We start from the raw sequence: 24,228 nt of genomic DNA on the forward strand, positions 1-24,228 counted from the left end.
GTACGCAAGCACGCAAAGGCTCTTGCGCTTGCGTGTCCCTGAAAACGCAGAAGCATGCGCCGGCCTCTACCCTAAACAAATCCTTATTTACCTCTTAAATGCGACAGTTGCTTCTTTTTGGCAGGGTGTCTGATGTCCGATGGTAGTGGTGATGAGGAAGGGGCTCACAAAAGGTTTTAGTCAAAAATTTAAAAATCGCAAAGGGGGCGGAACCGTATCCAGTATATTAGACAAATGAGAAAGTGAAGACATGACGTCCATCTTTACAATGTCAATGGAAATAACTGGTCTGCTATTTTACTTTCTTAAATCGCAGAACAAATTGTTGTCATGAGGATTTTTTGCCACACTACAAGTGCCGGAAATCATTTTGATGCATGTCGTTGTATAAGATGCTGTGCGTATTTATAAACTACATTACATCCTAAATTGAATTGGGCAGAGAGACAAATGTTAGCGTACTTTTGGTACATTTGATTTCAATTTGGAACTCAATTTGGGATGGGAAATTAGATTGGTGCTGGGCTCGACATCCTGCAGAAGGATGGCACGATATGACTGGTACAATATGATCCACATTAAATGATATATATGCAGTTACCAACAGGAAGGCCACGACTGTATACATATTGCCAACAGACACAATAGGACAAACGTGATGAGTTGTCACCTCACTTTATTTAATAACCTAGACCCCCACCACCAAGGGTTATTGCATAAAAAAACAAAATCTTAAATTGTACAAAAACAAAGTCATTCACACAGCAAAATGATGTGACAAAGAATATGTTGCAAACCAAATGCTTCCTCGTTCAAAGCTGTACCTACTTTTTTGGGCCAGACTTTCTGATTTAATATTCCAAACATCTATGACATGTACTACAGTAAATAGGAAAAATGAGCGGTGACAAAACAATGCACCGTGGATTCAAAGCATACTGTAATTGGTGAACAAAATCAGCAACAGCATTAGCAGTGCATATAAAAAGAATAAATAACACTGGATGAAAAGAACACTGGAAATATATGTACATAGAATTTCAGCGCTTAACAGGGTCAATACATAGCAAGGCTCCTTAGTACCACCGCCGTGCTCCTAAGTGACAGTAATTAGTGTTCTTTCCTTTACGCCACTTCGAAAAATTGCACTGAGCATAACCATTGAGCTGAAAACTAATTATTACACTGTGAAGCGAAAAACTGGAAAATCATGAGTTCAAAGCAGCACACAAGGAAGAAACAGTCATACTCACTTTGATTTGTAAAAGGTGTGATGAGCTAAACACAGCGGACGTGCCTCACAGTGAGTCACAGGTCTGCTCGTGTTAAGTTCATGACCATCGGGGCTCCCCTTGGCTATGCTACACACATGTGTGCAATAACACAAATTGTTCTGCCAGAAGACAGCGCAAACAGGAAGGATTTGTGAAGTTCTGAATTTATTTTGTTCTAAGTTTTAATTTGTTTACTCGGACAAAGCTTTTGGAAGTGACTACAGAGAGACGCTGGGTATTTATTAACTCAGAGTGATAATACTGAAGAAAGTGGATACAAAGGACACTGCAAAAACCTGAAAATGTGGAAAATCCAAATGATATTTTAGTACCAGAACGATCAAACATCATTGCTACTGTGGAGCAGGATGAAGGAGGAGATCTGTTTTCTACAAATGTGCTGTAAAAATTCCTCCTGTGAAGTGGGAGGAAAATGAAGAACACATGATGAAGCCTGACGCTGAGGATGAGAGTACATCATTGTTGACGGTCACACTAAACGGGCGTTTCCCAGGTCAAAGACTTTTGAGTGGGGCAGTTTACTGAGAAAAAGAAAACATTCTCTGGGGAAAAAAGGATGGCAGCCGGACGTGGAGATGCAATTAGGTAATGTGACAAAGGGAATGAAATAATAGTCTTTACATGGGATCACAATGGAATTTTGAAGTGAAGGCAGCTGTGAGCGTACAGGCTGATGATGTAGTCGACAGGAAGTGGCAGAAAAGATCAATAAATATTTGCAGACATTGAAATGGATCGTGAGCCTTGAGTTGATGTGGTGCGACGGGTTATTTTGCTCTCAGTGTGGTTTGGGTTATTTAGAGGCACAGACTCTGCAGATATCATCCTGCCTTGAGGAAATCTGGGGAGCACATAATTTCCTTTAATTGTCCATGATACAATCATTCTGTTTTTAAAGACAATAACACAAGAGTGAGTCACATCTTAGTGAACAAATAGAAAAGACAAATCCAGTGATAAACAATGACTACACATTTGAAAAAAAAGAAGAAAAATACGTATAACTGCTGGAGACCTATGATATGCAAGATAACATTCATGTCAAGCGCGCACACACACACACACTGGCATCTACGTATGCCTTAAGCTTTAAATAGATTATCCCAAATTGGCTTTGTGCTTATTATTATTAGTTTCATGTGCAGATAACCATTTCCCTTCTTTACATAATCAGTGTTAGAACAACAAGATCATGCTGAGCGGCCCTGCATGATTCAATCAAATAAAATGGCAATTGATTAAGAATGCATAAAGAGCTCTATAAAAGTAGTCCAGCTATAAACAAAAATGTCAATCACCACTTAATATGCGCTCAATCTCCTCTAGTCTCTTCAAGGCAGCAGCTCTTTTTTTCTCTATATCTGTAATCTCTTTTGTGGACTTACCCTTAGTCCGCTTGTCAGACTGGCTATTGTCCAAAGATTCTGCTTCATCCACGCCCACACGGCCGAGGCTTTCTACAGAGGATTTCCGCACATTCTTCTCATCCCCAGCCCCATTTCCAACAGCATCAACACCCCTCCCTTCCTCCCCACCCTCAGCAACCTCCTCAATCACTTCCTTGACTTTGCTCAGCTCTTCCTCCTTGGCTGTCACAGTGGCTCCCTCTGCTGAAGTAAGCGGATGCCCGGCTGAGCTCATGGCAGCCATTTTACTGCGCACAATGCTCAAGTGACGACGCACATACTCCTCGTTTGGTGCCAGGGCCAGTGTTTCCTCCAGGCAGCGCTCGGCCCGTGGCAGGTCACGCTCCTCGAAGTATACCACGCACAAATTGTGCTTGCCTTGAACATTGGTGGGGTCCATGTGTACAATGCGCTCAAAGCAGGCTTTGGCTCCATTTGTGTCCTTCTTATGGTTCATGAGGATATCGCCCTTCAGAATTAGACCCTTGATGTGCTCCGGGTGGTGGCGCAGGAGTTCGTCCAACACAGGCAGTGCATTAATCTCGCGTTTGGACTGAGAGTAAAGCAACGCCAGGTTAAACAGGGCACTGCGGAAGCCGGCCTGCAAACCGATGGCTTTGCGCATCCACCTTTCAGCTGCTGCATTTTCATCGGCGTCCATTGCTAGCATACCAAGGTTGAAGTAGCCGTTGGCGTCTTCAGGCTCCTCCTCCACATAGGTGAGGAATCGACGGTTAGCCTCAGGCCAGAACTTTGGATCACCTGTCAAAGAAAGCAGAGACACACAATAATGAGACATTTGTCTTTATAATCCCTACTAGGGCCTTCCATGTATTATATGAAAAATGTTTAACATGGAGGGAAAATTGATATGAACTCGGCCCGACCTATAAAGCAAGAAATGTTTGCAACGAAAATGGAGGAAACGCGCGAGCAAAGCCGTCCTGAGGGGGCAGTCATGATACTAAAGCCTGGCAAAGTAATCCAGAAAAATAATAGTTTGTGGACTTTGTATAAAGCAGCCGTCTTATGCTACAAAGACAACTTGGAACTATTCATTTTACTCAGCTTGTGCAGGCTTCTTGCCAGAAGGTCGTAAAAATGCCTTCACCTGTAAAACAGCTCTATCCCCAATCCACTACTGATATCCATCTACATTGCCTACAGATAACTAATGTCTTGGTTATGGTTATTGTTAGGAATAAATGTCATAGTACATTCAAATGAATTACGCAAACTCCACTTAACTTAATTTTTGGACAGGCCTATTCCCTCTCGACCACTGATACTAATCTAAATGTCTACAGATAATTAACGTCAGGGTTTGGTTATATGTTACAGTTCAGGTCAAAGTAAGGCCAAAGCATGATCTCAAAGCACATGGTCTGATGATGCTGCCCCCATTACATTGAAGAGAGAAAAACTGACAATGCAAATCTGCCTCTTGTTCAGAACCTGATTGTGTTTAGCAGTACACCTCCATTATAGCTACAGGCAATTTGTGGGTGTAGGTGAACACATAGATTAATGGAAGAAGGGATGAAGTAGGGATGAGGATAAAATCATCATTCACCACAGCCCACTAGAAAACCAGAAAAGATTATAAGAATTGGGTGACAAAGAATCCAGCTGAATAATTATTTAAAAAGTGTCTGCAAAGCATTTGTACGGTTGTCCTTTAGACCTTCGCTATAGGAGATGTGTGTAGTGCTGCAGCTTACAAGTGACCCTTTGTTGAACTTTATTCGTCATCTGAGAAATAGCTGAGTATTAAAAATGGCCTACACAAAGCAGAGCTACTGGAGAATGTAAAGAAATGTAAAAAGAAATCGAATCATGTTAACTGTATGAGTAATGTTCTACATGTTCTTTTCATTCACACTGAAAGTCTGAGACAATGCTGCATTTCATTTGGCAACCACGCTTGAGTCATTTCAGGACTTGAGAAAAAAAAAAATTGTGTGTTTTTAAAACTGCAAGTGATATGCGAATCATTTAAAGAATGTGATACTTCCTTGTTTGAAAGATAAAATCTGATGGAGGAAGCGAGACGCATTCGTGACAAACACAGAACATCTTGAAGAAATAATAAAATACTTGTTATCAATCAGCATGTGTCTCTTTTAACTGGCTGAAATAAATCAAATCTTTGCTACTCTAAGGCAAACCTTTACACCTGAGATGACATCATATCAAAGAAGGACTGGTCTCAGAGTTGTCCCGAGGAGAGAGTGATGGAAAACAAGCACCTGAAAAACTTCTACCAAAATGACTCACCTCTTTGTGAATTTAGTTGTTTTAACAAATGATTGAATTTTTCCCTGACAGAAACTTGGCTACTGCAACAGTGCACGTAGGGTTCATTGGAGGATAAAGGGCAATTCTTGAGAACCTGGCTGCACCCTGAAGGTGAATATGATGGTATTTCCTTTTGTTAGCTGCAGTTCACATTACAAGACTTTAAAGGAGAGCAAACAATACTTTCCATTAGGATAACTATTTGTACTCGAGCTGGAGACTGGATTTGAGTTAAACTATTCAGGCCGTCACTGCAGACCTCACACACCTGACTCCTGCATGAGAAGTGCCGAGTTGAAGAGCGCCAGCTTGTGGCGTGGATTGAGCTCCAGGGCATGGTTGAAGTTCTTCAGGGCCTCTGATGGGTCCTTCATTTCAATATTGACGATAGCCAGGTTGTACCACAGATCCGCATTGGCACGATCAAGCTCCAAGGCTCGGAGGTAAGCGTCACGGGCCTCTGTGAGCTTGTTCATCTTCAGTAGGAGCTCCCCTCTGAGTCAAAGCCAAATTCAAGAAATCAAGTCACAGAAGTCATAGATTGACAATTATTTTCACGATGGGATGATGTACTGTAAAACCTGTCCACTGAGAGACTAGTCTGATGCAATGGATTAGGTTTTTCCTCTGTCAGCTGTTAAACCTTGAATTTACCAACAGTGGAGAGTTGGACAGTGAAAGAATTTCCATAAATATCAGTCATCACAGCAGAGGGCCTGAAAACGTAAATCTATGTGATATTTCTGTTTCTCCTTATTAATTTTTTTTTTTTTTACAAATATGCAAATTCATCATTCTTTTTTTGCTTAATCATTATGGAAAAAGACTGCATCATAACAAAATATATCAAATGTGAAGAGGTCTAAATACTTAGTGATTGAACTTTATGCAAACAAGTGATAATCTAGAAACACTACAGAACATAATTCAGAGTAGAAAGGGAAAACAAAAGATGAGATCTAGTTACAAGGAACAACTGCTTGTCAATGACTTAATGTAGAAGGTGTGGGATCATTACAGGACGTCCTGCTGGAGGAGGACCGCACTGAATGGAAATTCAAGTATGTGGCATTTCCATGGTTTTGAACTAATCATTTAACATTTTATTCCCTCCAAAAAGCTGAAATAATGGTGGAGAACAGAATTATAATTTTAAGTTATTGTAATTGTGTGTGCATGAATGTATAGACACAACAGAGGGGTGGGTACAAAGTTGGGAATCTTGCCTGCTAATGTATGCTTGTTTGAAGTCTGGTCTCATGCTGATGGCTTGTCGGTAGAGCTGGTCGGCCTCTTCTAGACGCGATTCGTTAGCCCGAATCAGATTGGCCAGGTTTATGTAAACGTTCAGATGGTTAGGAGCCACACGAGTTGCATACTTTTTACCAGGAATAACCTGATGACCGGAGAGAGAATTCATTAGTCTCACTGTAGTCTATGAATTACAGAGGATTTAAAGGAAAGAAAAATGATGACAATGTTAATGTGTTTTGTAACTTTAACCGCCATGACTATGACCACTGTTTTTCTAAATGGAGTTTCGGTCGAGATGGGAGCGGGATGTTAATAGCCGTTGCTTTATCCTTCATAGCACTTGTATTAAAGATTGTACAAAGATTAATAGAAGGGAAGTGAAGTGGGAGCTGCACCCAGAGGTGAATAATAAATTGCTGTGGCATGTGTCAGTTGACCTGGTTCAAGTTAGTGGCCAAGACTGATTATGACAGACAAATACCTACACCCACAAACAAAACAAGAAGGAAAGACAAGTGAGGACAGGCACGGCTCTCTGCATAAACCAAAACATTTTGTGGATATATATAACACTCAGTTGCTCAAAGAAGTATTATTCTTAGGAAATGGATATACAACAATTAACCTCCGCTAGGTGTTACACCCTACATATAACAAACCTGACTTCCACATCATAAATAACAAGTGCACAGAAGGAAGCAAGAAAATGACCAAGAGTTGTCGCTTTGCCTGATTGAACATGATGACATACCTGTGGCATGAGGGATTTGGCAACCAAGTAGGCCTCTTCTGCCTCTTTGGACTTGTTCAAGTTCTTGTAGGTTCTTCCAACATTCATGTGAGCACCAATGTCATCTGCAAATACATTGTACATAGTATAAGATTTTAAAATAGATTTTTACCTAGCCTGTGACTGTCTATTTAATCTGGATTTTGACTGGTTTCTCCATCTGTACTTTGCATTAACATGCCACACATAACCTATAACTCTTGATAAGCATACTGAGAAAAAAATCAAAAAGGAGCATTTAGAAGCAGAATAATCCTTCTGGGAAGCAGTAAGAAAAGTGTGGTGTTGAAAGGGGTCAGTCAGGACAAGTCGAAATGAGGCTTCATGAAAAGTACAGCAGGAAATCCTCATTGGGTTGTGTTCAAATCGTTAATCAAATTGCAAAAGTTTGCCTGTCTCAGCTGATGACAGACTTCCTGACAGATAAAGTAAGAGGAAAAATATAGACGCAGGGAGGTTGCCTGTAACTGTGCATAATATAAACTACATATTTGAAATTCCCTCTAAAATTAAGTTTTAAGAACTCGTTAACACATCCACATCATGTTTTGTAATTGATGTATGGCACAACATGGGCAAAATAAGCCATCAACGTCAGAGAGGAACTGCATTGTAACAAGCATCATTTTAGCCGCTATAAGAAGCGATAGGTCGGGGCCAGGCAATTTCAGAGCTATTGTATATAACCTGGGGTTTGCAGGGCTGCCGTCTAATTCTACTGTAAAACCTTTTGTTATTAAAATACAATTTTGTTCATTTCTGTTCTTCATCTAGAAGGTATAGAGGGTGAAAACTATCAGAGTCACTTTAAAATACATTATTCAAACAGTCATCTCTCTGCTGAACTGAGGCAGTTTAGGAGCACGTTCAGCCACAGACTCATCTGGCCTCGTGCCTCAAAGAGCTTGGAGGGCTCCTTTGCAGGAAACACATCATGGGAAAGCTTATAATAATCTCTTCCCTTAAAAGAAAGTAGAAGGCTGTATACCTCCGCCAAGACTAACAACATACCTCACAATTTGCATACCAATCAACTCAGTAGCTTTTGCGTAATCCTGCTAACTGACAAACAGACAAGAGAACGCTGATGAAAACACAAACTCCTTGGCAGAGTTTACCCATATGGCAGACAGTGAGATGATTTATAAATACCTGATTTACGTTTCTTACCTGGCTGGACACGAGTGGCCTGGAGAAAAAACTGCAAAGCCTTTGCATAATTATTTTGGTTCTCTAGAGCATGGCCAACATTGTTCCACAACTTGGCATTGTTCTTGTTAACCTGAGGTGACAAACAGTTTAAGGAACATAATGAATTATTTGTATGTTTTTTTATAAAATAAAAACTGCCACATCGTTATTATATTGAAAAAAGACTAGTCTTTTGTAAGACTGTATTTCATAAGGTAATTAGAGACATGTTCTAACTTTGGAGAGTGGCCAGGCTAAACCGGTAAGGTGGGCCACCGGATTCTGGCAATGCTGCCAAAACTCTTTCCATCTTACCTTAAGGGCAGAGGTGAACAGAGTATATTCTGACTCCCAGTCCCAGTTCCTGTTGAAGGTTTTCACTGCATGTGTAGTTAAAAGCACTCCAATCATCAACCAGGACATCTTCAAGTGGCTGCAAGGGAAAATGTGAAGGAAAGGTTTTCAAATGCATTATTTCAGAGCTTGAGCAGTAAGGGCGAACCATGGACTTTTTATCAATAGCTTTTACTTTGTTTGTATGCAGTAATGTCTGAACCTCATTTTAGAAAATATAACAACTGCTTTGTGAAAAAATATGTTTACAGCAGATATAGTTTTCATGTTTCCCTGAGGCAAGCAAGTTTTAAGTGTTTGCACAAAAGACAAATTATAGTTGTTTGCTCGTTTTACCATCATAAGGAATTAAAAAGAATCATAATTTTGGACGAGTACTCACCCTTTATACGAGAGAATCTTGAACCCATGTGCAACGAGAACACAGAAGCCCATACTGGGCACATAAAGTACCCTCTCTGCCACAACGAAACCCACAGGGAAGAAGAGGTTGGATGCAGGAATAAAAGGAAGGACGATCAAAGACAGGGCCTAAGTGAAAGACAATAAAATAGTACGTCAGTCTATGTTATCCACTATTAAATAAACACCAAAGTTCAGAGATTTGTGTATGTACTTTATTTCCATTTTCAGTTTTACTACTATCCACTACTACTATTTTATTCAACACATCTCTAAGAGGTAGTGGAGCCATCACCCAAGGCAATGTTGGTCCCCAGGTAGAGATGAAACGGGGGAACATTTTGTATCATGATTATTATCAGCATTGGACTGGTCTTAAAAGGCTACATCACATCACCCCGACCCTTGTTTCTCTCCATTGGCTCCCTGTCCATTTTAGGATTGAGTGATCACTTTTAAAACACCAGGGTCTGGCCTCAAGCTACATCACAAAATGATTGACCCCTTATGTGCCTGCACGCAGCCTTAGATCCTCAGATGGGGCCCTGCTTACTGTTCCGAGGTTGAAATCTAAAGGCGACCGTGCTTTTGTCATCAGGGCCCCTCGTCTTTGGAACAGCCTACATGAGGAGATAAGGCTTGCAGAGTCAGTGACTTCTTTTAAATCACTTCTTGAAACCCATTTTTTATAGACTTGCTTTCATGTGATGTTTGTTTTTACTGTTTTTTTTATCATTTTAGGATTCTAGCGTTTGCTAGATATGGCCAAAGCCCTGGCTACTCTTCTTTGTTGATGATGTGTGGCATGGTGCACTGCAAGCAGCCACCATATTGAAGGTATTGAAAAGGCACTCCAGAGAAGGTCCACTAGTAAAAAAAACTCTTATCCAAAACAATTTCAGACAGATGGTGGACTTGCAATGATGCCAAGTAGGTTGATACAGTATGATCTTATGCAATATATTCCACAATGCTCTTAGCAAACGAGAGCAAACACTACATATGTCATAATTGAGTTAAGTTTGTGGTGATTTGTGGTGCCCTTTTCTGAATCCGAAGCTAAAAGCAATACTGCTTGGAAGTTTACTGACCTTTATGTACACGACCCTGTTGCACAACAGAAGCTAATTTCTTTCTGCACGCCACAATGAGCAGTCACCACTCATTTATTCCTTATGCTTTATCTTTGTTCATTTGTGCTGGTAGTTATAACCCTAATGTGTCATTTTATTTACTTACTTTGCTTGATTTGAAAGTAATTTATTAGATTTTTTGATAAAGCTAATATAGATAATTACGTGAAGAATGTACAAGCAATGGTAATGTTTGCATTGGCTATTCAAGTACCCAATTTAGTTCAATAAATACTATCTGTCACTTCTGTTGAAGTGGGACTGTGGCTGGTCAACACGAGAAACTACTTTATTTGATGGCTTTAATAAAAGCCATTTTTTTCCCTTACAAATTCAGGCTATTTATATCCAGTGAAAGTGTTCAGCCTAATCTGAGTAGTTTGGAGTGATATACCCATGTCTGTAAGTCAAAGAAAAGGGGAGCTACAAAGTTAAAGTCCAAGACGTAATGTCTAAAGACAAAATACAGGAGGCTCCGGTGTGGACACTGGATATCCACTGACTTCGCCTTCCATTAACAGTACAGCTTTTAGTCTGACTTTCTTCTGTAACGTTTTTATGAATGCTGATAAATTAAAAACCTGAGGGCCGGTGCAGTCCAGTCATTGTGTCTCTTTTACTCTGCACGTGAACTTTTCTATAAAATATTGTTTATATCCTACAGATTCTACAAAAAAAGCTTGGTCAGCATCTGGACTGTAACATACTAACCAATGCAGAGGTCTAACTTCCAACCTTCAACCATATGTAAATTGTAACCGCATATGTAATATCGGAATGCCATGAAGTCTTCCTCTCACCATGATGACAGTCTTGGCAGAGCTGTGTCTGTTGCGCAGGCTGTAATAGGCCAACAGGCCAAGAAAAGTGTAGAAGACCAGGGTGGCCAGGTTGCGGAGATCTAGAAGTGACTCCACCAGAGGGATGGTGCCCATGGTCCAGTCGCAGCAAAGCTCTGAGGGATTCAGCAGAAGCCATGCATTGACAGGAAGTAGGTAGTTGAAAGTGAGTTGTCTAGTTGGAGAGGGGCTGACTGCTGCTGGGTTATCAAATCTGCAAGAGGAAACAGAAGAAAAAAGTTAATCCCACCATTAACGCTGGGTAGAGCAGGAGACAAAAAAAATTGCATTATGGAATACTGGCATTATATTTGTGAGGAAAAAGCGTAAGACTAGCGAGACTATGATGATTTAAAAAATGCCACTAAAATAAAGCAACATCTTTATTTTCACCACTAAGCAGGTTATATTTTTGTTTTGTTTGTCTGTCTGTCCTTTAGCTCAATTACACAAAAATAGGTCTGGATCTGAATAATTGTATGATCCCAGGAATTTTGTTTCACTTTCTCTGCAGCGTTTCCCACGGAGCTCATTCAATCTATTGCGGTAGTCAGGGTGTATGCGTATGCACTCTGACGCACAAACGTTTCCAAATGACATGTACACAAACTAAAGTGTGAATAATGAGTTTTGCGTGAGAGAGAAAACTGCAATGCATGCCAATTCCGAGTACTCCCTCAACTGCAGCAGAGAGTGTCAAGATGATAGCGTGAGTGAGCAGATAGCAAGTAGCACTGCATAAAGCTATTCAAAGCAGAAACGGGGCAAAACATAAATTCAGAGAATTCGTCCAATTGTGAAAGATTATTATGAGACGTGTAAAGAATGTTTTGGTTCATTGTGTGGCAGGACAAATTGGAATACGGAGTCACCTAATTTTGAATGATTAAAGGGAAAAACCTTGGAGGAGGTACGCACCCTTCTAGCTTATTTTAGAGATCTAGTATGGTAGTTTTGAACGCCCTTGAAAGACCTTTTTTCCCAACTTGAAAAGACATCTTATCTTTTGTAAGATATCCAGACACAGCCAACGCACTATCGTTCTAGTTTTGGCAAAACCACGAAGGATTTGGGGATGGTAAATAAGGGCTTGTCAGATGATAATGTCAGAGCTGTTACTCTTGCACACAGCATAGTTTGCTTGGCAGGATGGTGTATTTTCAAATGCTTGCACAAAATGTTAGTGTTAGAACATTTTGCTGGTTGCATCTGGTTTAAACCACATTAATCCAAAATATATGGTTTTCTATTCCGTTTTACAACAAGATTTTCTTGTCGGAATAGTTTTCTTAAAAAGTGGAGACAGTCTCACCACACCACTATTTAGTTGCGTGACATGCAGTATTTTTAGCTGTTTCAGTTCAGTGCATCTGAATAATGCATCTTACTGTTTACATTTTTCGCATTAAATCTGGTACAGGATACCCTCACACGGCCATTGTCATCAGTTTGCCCGCAAAACTCATCATAACAATCATAATCCCAAGAACACCAGTTAAGAGATGAAATCTCATTGTTTTGCAAGATCAATGGAATTTTTTTTTTTTCGGGGTAAAGCAAAAGGTCTGTACACTTAAATACCTAAATGATCTATTGTTATGACAGTTTGCTCAGGGGTATAAGTGCATCTGGGGTCAGGTAAAACATTTGGATAATAATAAATAAAAGCAAAAATCAATCACACAAAAAAATATACATATATATCTCATCTTTTGAAAGCTCTGGCAACGGAAACATATTATCTAAAATGTGTATTAAGACTGTGTGTCTGTTTATCCTCAAGTCACAGAGAAGATGTTTAGTCTATACAGCTGATAGGTGAGATCCACACATCCTTTTCTCATGATCTCTCTCTCTTTGGTGTTCAAGATAGGCACCTCCAGCCCCTATATGTATCCAAACTGCTCTAGCGCAATTTGCATTCCCAAATTATTTTACAGGACCACCGCTTTGGAAATGAATTAAAACTGGAAAGATGATTATCCTATTATGTGGTCGTGTTATGGTTTGAGCAAAACATTTCTCTGAGACAATCTGGAGACAGCTTTAGGATTACAGTGAGGGGATTAGTGAATTGCGGCTAATTGTCTGGAATGTTATCTTAAGGAAAAGTCACTAGTTTGCGTCTGTGTGGCATCCTGTACAGAAAACTTCATAGTGTTCATAGTTTATGTGCAATAAATATTTAGTCCAATAAAACCGTTAACATTTGGCCACTGGCATAGCCTTCTTTCTGGTGACGTACTTCATATAAATACTGAGCATTTTCTGTATTACCCTTTACAGCTCTGCCTCCATACAAACAGATGCAGCATGTCTTTATTTCATACTCATCTGTGATTGTTGCTGCTTATAAAAGACAAAGTGAATTGAGAGAAAGATGGACAGTGATTTTTTGTTGTTAGCTGTTTGTCCTACTAGAATCGGATTCGGCTGCTGCAAAGTTAACTTCTAATTCTCCAGAAGTGTTTTGTGGACTCAAACACTTCACCGAGTGTTAAGATAATGAGTGAAGTTACATTTTTGGGTGAATTACCCCTTTAACAATACACATGCCAAGTTCACATTAACAGTGTCTCCTGAGGAACAAATATAGTAATTTGAAAAAAGACAAAACATGGTAGCTTACTTTACTGTGGTGTTTAAGGGGATTAAAGGGAATATTTTTTTTAATGTGCTTGTTGGGTTGTTGTGGCATTGGCCTTCGAACTCCACACAGCTGCTTGTTGTAAGTTCTGGATATAAAGTCACAGAATCAAATCAGCTCCAATGAAAATGTACAATGTGTGTATTCATGCGGCACTACAAAATAAGTGTAGGTCTGTTAGTCACATCCTTCAGCTGCAGGAAGTCAGGGGCCATAGGAAGATGTTCTACTTTAATCAAATAAACATAAACATTATGTAAACTATTACATAATCGCACATAAGTGTGTAATGTCTGTTTATAATCCTGCCATCCATATACATTCAGAACCATGAATTTGACTGTATTCCACTGCCTAGCATCTACAAATGTTTCACTTTGTCCAGAAAAGTGCAGCAGCTGAAGAGCTAGAGGATTTGACAATGAGGTCAAAAATATATCCAAAAAATAATCACGTTGTGGAGTTATAATATCTGAAAAGCTCACTTTCAGTGTATTTTTAAGATCAAGGCCTGATATTGTTATATAGTCTTTAACAAACCAGGACGCTTTACATATCATAAGACAGACATTTGAAATTACAGCATCAACTTGATGCCTATGATTTGAAAATGCTGCCCACCTGGTGAAGACAGGAAGCTGTGACTGGATGACTTGGACCCTGACGATGACGAGCAGCAGGGTGCTGATGACGAGGACAATGAGCTTCAGCAGAGTTTGCAGGAGAGCGTAGGGAAAACCGTCTTTACCCTGCACAACTTGCCGCAGTGTGTCCAACAGCATGGGCAGGGTAAACTAAGAGTAGCATTTAGGATAAAAGCAAGAAGGAAAAGTCAATTAAACAGTGTGTGTGCAGTAGTCTTTTATACTTTAAAATCCAATTTGCCATGCGATTAAGGAACAATTAGTCCCACAAATATATTAAATATGAATGTCTGTCTATCAATGCCTCTGTGTATGTTTGTGTATATAGATATATATCTATTTATACATCCATACATGTTAGGGCAGAGCAATATGTATCAAAAGTTTACCGCCATCGGGATATCAACATGCACGATATATGGATCGCTAAAGACAGCTTGAACAGCGTTAAATGGTGTTCCATGTGTCATGCATCCACACTCTGCATGTCAATATATTTGACCAATCAGATGGAGCCCTGCTGCCCTACATAATAAATTAACGATAACGATATCTGATTTTGATATGCATACTTTAGGCTTAACTAACCAATAGGATGCAAACATGTACATGTAACAGAGTGAAAGCAATTCCAGCCATTCATGGATGTGCTGTTGGAATGGGTGAATCAAGTAGAAGTAAATATATGGGGATGATGTGGGAGACATCTTCAGACTTGAGGGTGACAATTGTTCATGTTACTCTGTTAGCATTGGTATATTGTTCCACCTTCTGGTCTCTGTAGGCATCAAGTCTACATTAAATTCTTCTGCATAAGACATCAGCCGCTGCCTGAGTTCTCCTTTCACTAGCTTCCAGAAAACCTCCATAACACAGATAACTGAACTCAGTTGAGCTATGCATGGCTCCCTGGGTGTGTGACCTCTTGCTAGGGCTGTGGAGCTGTCCGTGGTCCTAGCGTCCACAGCCAGGTGGATTTTTTTCAATAATACCACATTGTTTGAATAGTGTCTGCACTGTATGGGGTCGATGTTAGCAGCCAACCCAAAGCAGAAAGACTTTAACTCCATATACTTGAGCATTTGTTTATTTATCGCAAGTCATATAGCCATTGCAACCTTCATAAAAAAATCTAAAAAGGTGTTTAGTTTGTCCAGTTTGGACACTGTAAAAAACATAGCGGCCTCTGTAGAGAGGATTATATAAATACAAGGCCCATTCTAGGGTGAAGAAAACAACAATTTGTAAAAAATGTGATGATTACGCTGGTGAAAACATCACCAGGATTATTTTATATTCAAAGCCAATAGATCCCTTTCACCTAAGTTTTGCACACTGAATCTTAAACCAACTGTATGCTAACAATATGTGCTAGAACCATGTGGAGTGTGACCAACAGGAAAGAGGAGTAACCGAGATTAAGGAGCCTTACCCCTTGTGCAACAAACACTTCATAGACACAGCAGATGCCAACGACAGTGATTCCCTGCTCTTTGCACAGTGTTGCTGCAGCCACTAAAACTACTGTCAAAGCGATGGGTGGCCAAACTGAAAAAAAGAACAATATACATAAATAACAGACAATCTATAACAACAAGCATTTACATTTGTATACAGCTTAAAGAGGTGTCAGGTATATGAGGATCAGTGATAACACACACTTGGCAGGTGATCTACTCAACAGTGCACATAAATACAAATAAACCAGAGAATTTCATGGTTAATCTTATTGGTCTGTTTTAGCTTATTTTACATACATTTGTGTGTAAATGCTGGTTTATGAGTAACAACAGTAAAGGAAAGTAAAAGCCATTATATGTTCGCGGAAAATAACTGTTTAGCCATATCATTGTGTGTAGAGGGAGACAGGCTTAGAAATTACAACAATGCCAGGAAGATGTATAAAAAGTGAAGCATCTGGAATAAGTTCCAAATTCAATTGAATTTGGCAAATCAAATCAGTGCCCTGTCCTGTAACTGAAAAAGTTTATTTAACAAAGTCAGATTATCAAACAAAGTAGGATACATTTTTTTGTCACAAATATTTGCTTGTAATTTTCTGATACTCCAAAGTCAAAAAAAGGTATTCACAGGAATTCAGGTACAACTGCATAAGAATTTAAAACACTGAGCACAATAGTTGTAGTGTAGTAGTAGTAGTAGACAAGAATAATAAATCTCTGTAAAGCACAGAATCCCTAATATAAACAATTCAAAATGAACACTGAATGGGCCTTCCTCTGAGTATTTTTTTTTTTGCTTTTTAAAGAATGAGGAAGACTCATGTCCTACAGTCACATGTAGTAATGTCGGATTTGCCTTTCTGCCTCAAAATGTTTTCACTGAAGGGCACATGGAGAAAAAAAATTACATGAACCACGTATATCTTGTAGATAGTATATAGATAAATGAGTGACTGCTGAGCAGTATTAGACTTACCAATGGAGTGGTCGGCACCTGTTGATTTTGTGTAGGCAAGGAATGCAGCCAGGAGGAAGATTGAAGAGAGAAGTTCAGCTCTCCCAACCACACCTGTGACCTGAAAATAAAAAAGAGAAAGCAGTCAGTATGTCATCCCTTAATTTACTTAACTTAACTTTTAATGTCACTGATAAAATATGTTCCTACAATAGGAAATTCCAGATACACCTTGAGTAAACCAATATATAGAATCCAGCTGTGAATAGAGGTTGATTGAGGTCAATCATCTAAGCGGATCACAAGCACACATACATCCATAAAGTTGGATCTCTGACAGCTTTGTCTGACATTTGTGTAAATGATGACTGCCCTCGTGTGGAAGAAACAACATTCTCACAATCATTTATAAAGTCCCAAAAATGGAGCTCCAAAGCACTTTATAATAGAGGAGGCTATTATTACAAGTATTTGTCACTAAAGACCACCCCAAGTATGAAACATGAATTGTAAGGAAAAAAGTCACTGACTGCCCATTAAAGACAGCTGCAAAAACAGAAATGTCTGTAACCTATGCTTAAATGTTACTGAGCAACCAAAATGTTGCATTAGCCCCCTTGATAAAGTGGCCATTTTGATTCAAGGACAGATACTGAGAAAATATCATCATGCTCATTACATTGACCGCTGTAAGACATTGGTATGGGTCACATGACGAGAGAGAGAGAGAGAGAGAGAGAGCGAGAGAGCGAGAGAGAGCGAGAGAGAGCGAGAGAGAGCGAGAGAGAGCGAGAGAGAGCGAGAGAGAGCGAGAGAGAGCGAGAGAGAGCGAGAGAGAGCGAGAGAGAGAGAGAGAGAGAGAGAGAGAGAGAGAGAGAGAGAGAGAGAGAATTTGTTTTCAGCTCTACAATGAAATAAGATTTTACAAAAAGAAAATACACCAGGTTTTTAAAATATAAAATCGACAAGTGGTGGTCACAAATACAATCAACATATGTGAAACGCATCGGGTCAGAGGAAGACAGCTGAGTACTTCTTCATGTGTGGCCCAGGACAAATTTGTATAAACACAGCTATATGAATCAGGCCACATGACAACCTCTGAATGTGATCCTAGTGACAGGATCTGAATTGCATCCTCAATGCATCTTGGGTACATTGCAGTCCATATGTGATCAGATTACTAGTTAATACCAGTTCTCAACAATGCCAAGGAAGCTAAAGATGAAATCTGAGGAACATTCAGTCCAACATCTGCCAACAGACAGCCTTAAAATAGTTTCAGCACAGTGATATGAAAGCTGATTGCAGTTAGCTCTATTTGGCGGATTTCCTCAGAGTAACAATCCCATTTTCTGTCCGACTGCACAGCCATTGGTTTGCTGCTTTCAGTTAGTGGTTCCCATAATGCGATTTTAGAGCATTAAGACACCGTGTTGGAGTACAATAAATAACTGTATGTGAAGGTACTTGGAGATACTAAAAAAGACTGAAGTTTCCATTCAAAAAGACAGACAACCATAAAAACACAAAGAGGGAGCCATGGGGACACACAGAGACTCTTTGTACGAACATATCATGAAGGAAGCTTCAGTGCTTGGAGCATAACTCAAAAACAAATGATCCGTTCAGAGAAAGATTCCAGACAGCGATAACATAAAGGACACTTGCTGGACTAACTCTAAGGACTCATTTGTGAGGCAAATTGTTTCCATTTAAGAAGTCTCGGGAACTCATAGACTACAGAACGCCATGAGGAAGATTGGCGCAGTGGTGCATGCTGTGTAACGGTAGCACTCCACCCCAAGAAGCAGAATGTTTTCTTTGTTTTTCTGCCCTGGTCAGATCCAGCCTGGTCATCAGTTCAGCTATGCTGAATAGGATGAATTACAAGTCCTAATTGGGGAAGAGGCTATTCAGACAGGCCCTTTATAGAAGAGACTGAGATTAACATCAAATGATCAACAATAAGGAAAAGGATTTGGGTTTCTGTTCAAGTTCTAACAATAGCATGATCTTGATAACAACCCATGATACAACAGCTGTAAAAAGTCAATTCTGATTTGAATAAGAATCTCTATCTAAAGTTTTTTTAAATAAATAATACTTAAGGAATCAAATGCAGCTCAAAGCAACTTTCATCGTCTGATAAGGAGGCCTAATAACCACTGATGTACAAAGAGAACTTGATTAAAATGATGACTGCTTTAACTGTGGCTCCCTTACTCTCTCTCTTAGCAAGGACACCAACACATGCCACAGTGCAGAAGGGTTGGCTTGTATCAGGTTTGCTCAAGCAGGCAACAAGGGGCAGAATCTCACAATGTTCATGTGGACAGTTTATTTACTTCTATATATTTGTTTAGGTCAAAGAGGAGAATGGCTCACTAGTCATCAATAGTGTGGACAATGGAACTGCAAGGAAAATGTTTGCTGCCTGCAGTGTAGATATTATGTCCAAGCCCGAGCATTCCTCCAACAATCCTAATCTTTCCAGTTTGGTGGGACATCACTGATGAAAGGATTTCAGTTTAGACAGGGGCCTCACTTGAAGCTGAAGATAAATGAGCAGTGTTTTCTAGCTAAAACTGAAGAAGTCTTATGAAGATCCAAATTGAATGAGGACACTTGAATTCCCTGGAAATAAAAAAGCTTTTGACAAGAAAACCACACCTGTTAGTGTAACGGAAAAGTCCAACAAACATCACAAGCTTGATTCTCATTTCTCACAACATTTCAAATTGATCTCTCACAGATTACTTTAATGGAATACATCACATTGAGCACCAGGGGCAGACTGAGAGAATAATTCAGGCCGAGAATTTGACTCTTTTCCGGGCCACCCTTTTAACACGCAAAGCGCCAGACCTCTAATTTTGTAGGCTAACCCTAGTTGCTAATGTAACAGTTAACAGACTAGTAAACAAGTAGGTGGTAGTAGAAGCTCACTGCGCTCTGCCATCTTTTCAGTGACGTCATTATTGTCAAATGCCATAGAATCTCCCTTTCTGCCACAACCAAAACAGTAAACTATGATATTTCCAAGGACTTTTACTTAATCAGTTTGTCCTGATACAGTGAGAGTGAGACTCTGAGGTGGTGAACTGTCATAAGGACATGAAATTAGTCAGTGAAAACAGAGGAAACACTGTCAGTCTGTTATTTTGTTGCTTGAAGTTTTTCCTTCATTATAAAGTTTCACTCTCATTTTATATGAGAAATCATTGGTTCTTTCAGCTGAAATAGTTTCATACACAGTCATACTTTTTTTTACCATAACTTTTATTATTTAGCATTACGTCAATTCAATTCATTGTGTATTTTAATATATTAATATGTTACCTCATTAATTAACTCATGCATTCACAAACTGAACAAATGTGACATCCCATTAACATGCTCTTAGCTTAATGCTTAAAAACAATGTGCACTGTGAAATGAGTGGGGGGCCTGGGGGCTATGTTAAGCCTGTGTTTCGGAGTGGAGGCTGGTTTGATCTCAGTCCTGTACTGCTGCACAGTCACAGTGTGAGTGTCACTTGACTGACCTGGTCCCTTCCTGGCAAACATATCACTTATTTTGCCGTATTTATCTGCATCTGAGGCAAGAGCTTTTATCTTCTTAATTCTCTTCCTCTCTTCTCCACCTTTCCTTTTCTTCTGCTCACAGCTTGTTATAATACTCAGAAGCGGGTGCACGGCTGCTACAGCTATTTAAGATAGCGGAGCTTTTATATCATTTGCCTACTGTGTGCATTAACAAGATATGTCATTACCTCAGTTGCCAGATAAGAGGACTTGAAAGGTCTGTCATCTCATTCCCGCTTGCTATATTACTGCTGGTCAAGTTACCAGTTCAAGGCAAAAAAGACTATCAGGCCACCGAAAAATGTCCCTGTGCTCCTGATGTGCAGTCTGCCACTGTTGAGCACTAATAATGAGACCATTCCAGTCGAAGTTTTAGCAGAAAATAATCTTCTCATTTACAAGCTACGTCAATGATTTAACACAGCAACAGTCACTGTGATTTCTGTTAACCATTTTTTTCATGACAATGTTTTTAATGCAAAGTTAAACATTTTTTTGCCATGACATATATTATATTTTCAAAGTACACTTACAGCTTCGGTATGAATGGGATGCACAGCAAACAGCAGAGCCGCCACCAGGCTGAAAGTCCCGTCCAGGAACAATCGGGTCACTCGCAGGAAAAGCACACACACCACAGCGTGTAAAACCACATTGAGCAGATGGTAAGAAGCTGCGCTCAGCTCAGTGAAGAGGTAGTTCAGCCGGAAGGTGAATACGGTGAGCGGTCGGTAGGATTTATGGCTCCTCTCCTGAAGTGGGACACATATTTATGCTGACATGTGCAAAAAAGTTGACAAACAAGAGAGATAATAAAAGCTAATGAATGCTTGGATAAGCTTTAGAGTGATTCTTCAAAATAATCACAAGGTCAAGTTAATTTAAGGAGGTTGTAACTGAAACCTCAAGGTTTCAAGCGACAAATATACTGTATATTTAATTGACATAAATCAAATTGGAAATAAACCAATCCTCATCCTTAACAAAAATTCCAGAGAAGCATCTCTTGAGCTTGTACTGAAAATGTATTTCTAACTGTTAACTAAAAGTAGGCCTTAACTATTAAAGGACAGTGGTGTGTGCTGAACCAACATTTACCTCAGCCATGGGCGTCCCCCAGAAATCATTGAGAAAAAGGTTGCGGACAGGCGTTGACGGTCGAAGGTCCTTGTTGTCGAGGATTGCAGATACATCATCAAACGCAAAGCCGCACGCCAGACTGTTCCAGTAACATCCCACCACCAGTCCAGTCAAAAGTAGCATCTCCTTCCATGACACAGCAGCCATGGCTGACCAAAGCCGTCATTGATCACTGTACAGGAAAAATAAGTAAAGACATTTGATGAATCAAAACTATCTGACATCAAGATGTGTTAGTATATAGTGGCTATAGTGGCATCCGATCTTGTTGATGGATCATGATCTTAGTGGCTGCTGACAATAGACTATGATTGCAGCAGGAATGCTTGACATATAGTTTTGAAGTTATCCTTCAAAATGTTTACCCTCATCATTGCTGCTAAAACCTTTATCTTGATGATGTTTTCCTACACTTGACATCTATTGCACTTCTGTCCGTCCTGGGGGAGGGATCCCTCACATGTGTCTCTCTGAGGTTTCTATGTATTTTTACCCTGTTAAAAGGGTTTTTAGTAGTTTTTCCTTACTCTTGTTGAGGGTTAAGGACATAGGATGTCTCACAATGTTAAAGCCTGATGAGACAAATTGTGATTTGTGAAAATGGGCTATACAAATCCAATTTGATTGATTGATTGATTAAACAGGCACCTTGTCGTGATTATGAATTTGGACTGATACTTTGAAAACAGGTCAATCTTACTAACAATGCAATTCTTCAAATGAATTGTGCAGCATTATTATACAATTTCCCAAATCCCTCATTGCTTCCCTGAACTCGCTTCCTCCATCCATGTTATTATGACTTAAAATCTCTGATGATCCTGATATACTCTTTGGTTTGTTGATGACTCAAGTCTGGAAATGTTGATATATAAGATTGCAGGTAAACTACGCAAAAGGTCAAACAAATGTCGGGATACATGCTGAAAAGTCAAATAGTGCAGCAAGAGGTCCAGTACAGTGGCAGCAAAAGCAATGGATGGTTTCTCTAGATGACAAACACAAACAATTGCTAAAGAGTATTAAAGGGTTTAAGTAGTTTTCAAACTGCAGGCGTTGCGTGAACGAATAACACACACAGTCCTACTAGTCGATCACTGAATCATGACATGACGAGGAGACTCCAGCAGCATGTTCGGTTTCCTCCACTGACTTCTGCAACACACCGCTAGCTAACAGTAAAGCTAATTTAGCAGCTAACGCTAACTAGCTTGATCTCAGCCGAATGAAGAAGACGGGTGCATTATTTCAAGTCTTTCTCGAATCCCCCCCACTCACCGTTTTCACAAGCACTTGGAATGGTTTCACACACACGAGAAAACACAACTCATCGAGCGGAATTCAACTTTGTGCAAGCTAGCGCAGAGGCTGCATCGCAACCACTTCCGGGGCAGAGGTGACCGCGCATGGTAAATGTTAGGGTCAAAAGTCTGGGTGCTGTTTTGAAATCCAAGCGAGTGTAAAACCAAGACCAAGTTTAACGTGGGGCTTATAGCTTTTGATGTCACATCACCAGGTCTTTGCGGTGATCGTTCCCTATCAGAGTGCAGGCTTTGAATTTATACGAGGTTTATTTTCCTTAGCGACCGCTTCTTTAGCAGACTGTTGTCAGCTGTAACCTAGCAGCAGCCAACGCGTCACTGGAAGGAGGGATAGGAAGCTCGTAGCGGCACTTCCGGTGGCAACAGACCGGTATCTGCGGCAGCTCCCGGCTTCTTTCGGATGCATCTGTCTCTGCTGCCACACTGTCTGAGACCAACCACAGTTGTTGTGACTTATTCAGGGAGATTCGGACTAGTTTGTGAACGTTTACTTACTTGTTATTGTTCCGGGGCATGGCTGGTCGAGACTCTGCGTACAGTCACTGTGTCATCCCTTCACATCTGTTTGATTCTGTGCTCGTATGTGATGTATTAATACGACCAAATCCCGACATAAATAAATAAAGTAGTAGGTCAGTAGCTGTTTGTTGTGTACAGCTTAGTTTGTCCTTTGTCTAGTATATGCACTGATGCTTTTAAACCATAGAAGCTCATAACTCATAAAAAGTATATTAAAGCTGAGTAACGATAAGTCTATTTTAAATGTTCATATGGATGTAAATACACCTGTAAATGGTTTATATGCAATTGGAAAGTACCATTTTGTGAGTCTCTCTTTGCTGTCTTGTAACACAAAAATACCGAATTCATGTATTCATCCGAGAGAGAATAAATATAAACAGAGAGGGTTTCTGGTAAGACCGTTACTAAAAACATTGTTTCTTTATGGTACTTCCATCTACTTTGGTACAGTTGTAGTCAAATTCATGACTACATGAGCAGTGGCATCTCTGTGCACCATTGCTATCATTGCATGGAGTGATTCACCATCTTATGTAGAATTTAAGGCAAGTTTAAAAGTGTACAATTTTCCTTTGGTTTATAACAGTTTACTCCAGCACAGTATCAGTCACACTGTAACTGATACTGGGTATACAGTGTTTGAGTTCCTATCTATCCATAGATCTCAAGATCTCAAGATACATTTATTTGTCCCAAACACATGCACAGACATGCACTAGCACACTCATACAAGGAGGGAAATTTAACCTCTGCTTTTAACCCATCTGGTGCAGGACACACAGAGCAGTGGGCAGCCATGTACGGCGCCCGGGGAGCAGATAGAAACCCAGATCGTGCATATGGATCTGATAGATGTGGAAATTGTCTTGATTCATTTGGAGTCCAACCCACTGAGCGCTAATACACCTTCATAAACCATATATCTGATTAAATAAATCACAAACAGCCTTAGTTTTTCTCGGACAGTGTGGCGGCAGTGACAGCTG

The 24,228-nt window shown here is 39.9% G+C and overlaps 1 protein-coding gene across 1 annotated transcript; it reads right to left on the reverse strand.

Annotated features, from left to right (window-relative positions):
- Positions 1-659: 659 nt before the first annotated feature.
- Positions 660-22,788, reverse strand: tmtc3 (transmembrane O-mannosyltransferase targeting cadherins 3). Its single transcript, XM_061076839.1, has 14 exons — positions 22,677-22,788; positions 21,357-21,570; positions 20,792-21,010; positions 16,693-16,792; positions 15,686-15,801; positions 14,231-14,403; positions 10,924-11,176; positions 8,971-9,119; positions 8,550-8,667; positions 8,214-8,325; positions 7,005-7,108; positions 6,226-6,395; positions 5,268-5,494; positions 660-3,463 (listed from the first exon to the last, which is right to left on the reverse strand). Exons 2-14 carry the CDS (start codon positions 21,543-21,545, stop codon positions 2,586-2,588), a joined length of 2,808 nt encoding a protein of 935 aa, XP_060932822.1. The 5' UTR covers positions 21,546-21,570; positions 22,677-22,788; the 3' UTR covers positions 660-2,585.
- Positions 22,789-24,228: the final 1,440 nt, after the last annotated feature.

Source organism: Limanda limanda, chromosome 8, assembly GCF_963576545.1.
Source record: "Limanda limanda chromosome 8, fLimLim1.1, whole genome shotgun sequence".
Classification (NCBI taxonomy): Eukaryota; Metazoa; Chordata; class Actinopteri; order Pleuronectiformes; family Pleuronectidae; genus Limanda; species Limanda limanda.

Excerpts from the sequence above, each read along its gene's own strand:
- tmtc3 (XM_061076839.1), bottom strand. The coding sequence starts at position 21,545 with ATGGCTGCTGTGTCATGGAAGGAGATGCTACTTTTGACTGGACTGGTG. Across the intron at positions 14,404-15,685 it reads AAGTGTTTGTTGCACAAGGG|TTTACCCTGCCCATGCTGTT; the intron begins GTAAGGCTCCTT and ends TGCTACTCTTAG. Across the intron at positions 8,668-8,970 it reads AAGATTCTCTCGTATAAAGG|CCACTTGAAGATGTCCTGGT; the intron begins GTGAGTACTCGT and ends TTTCCCTTGCAG.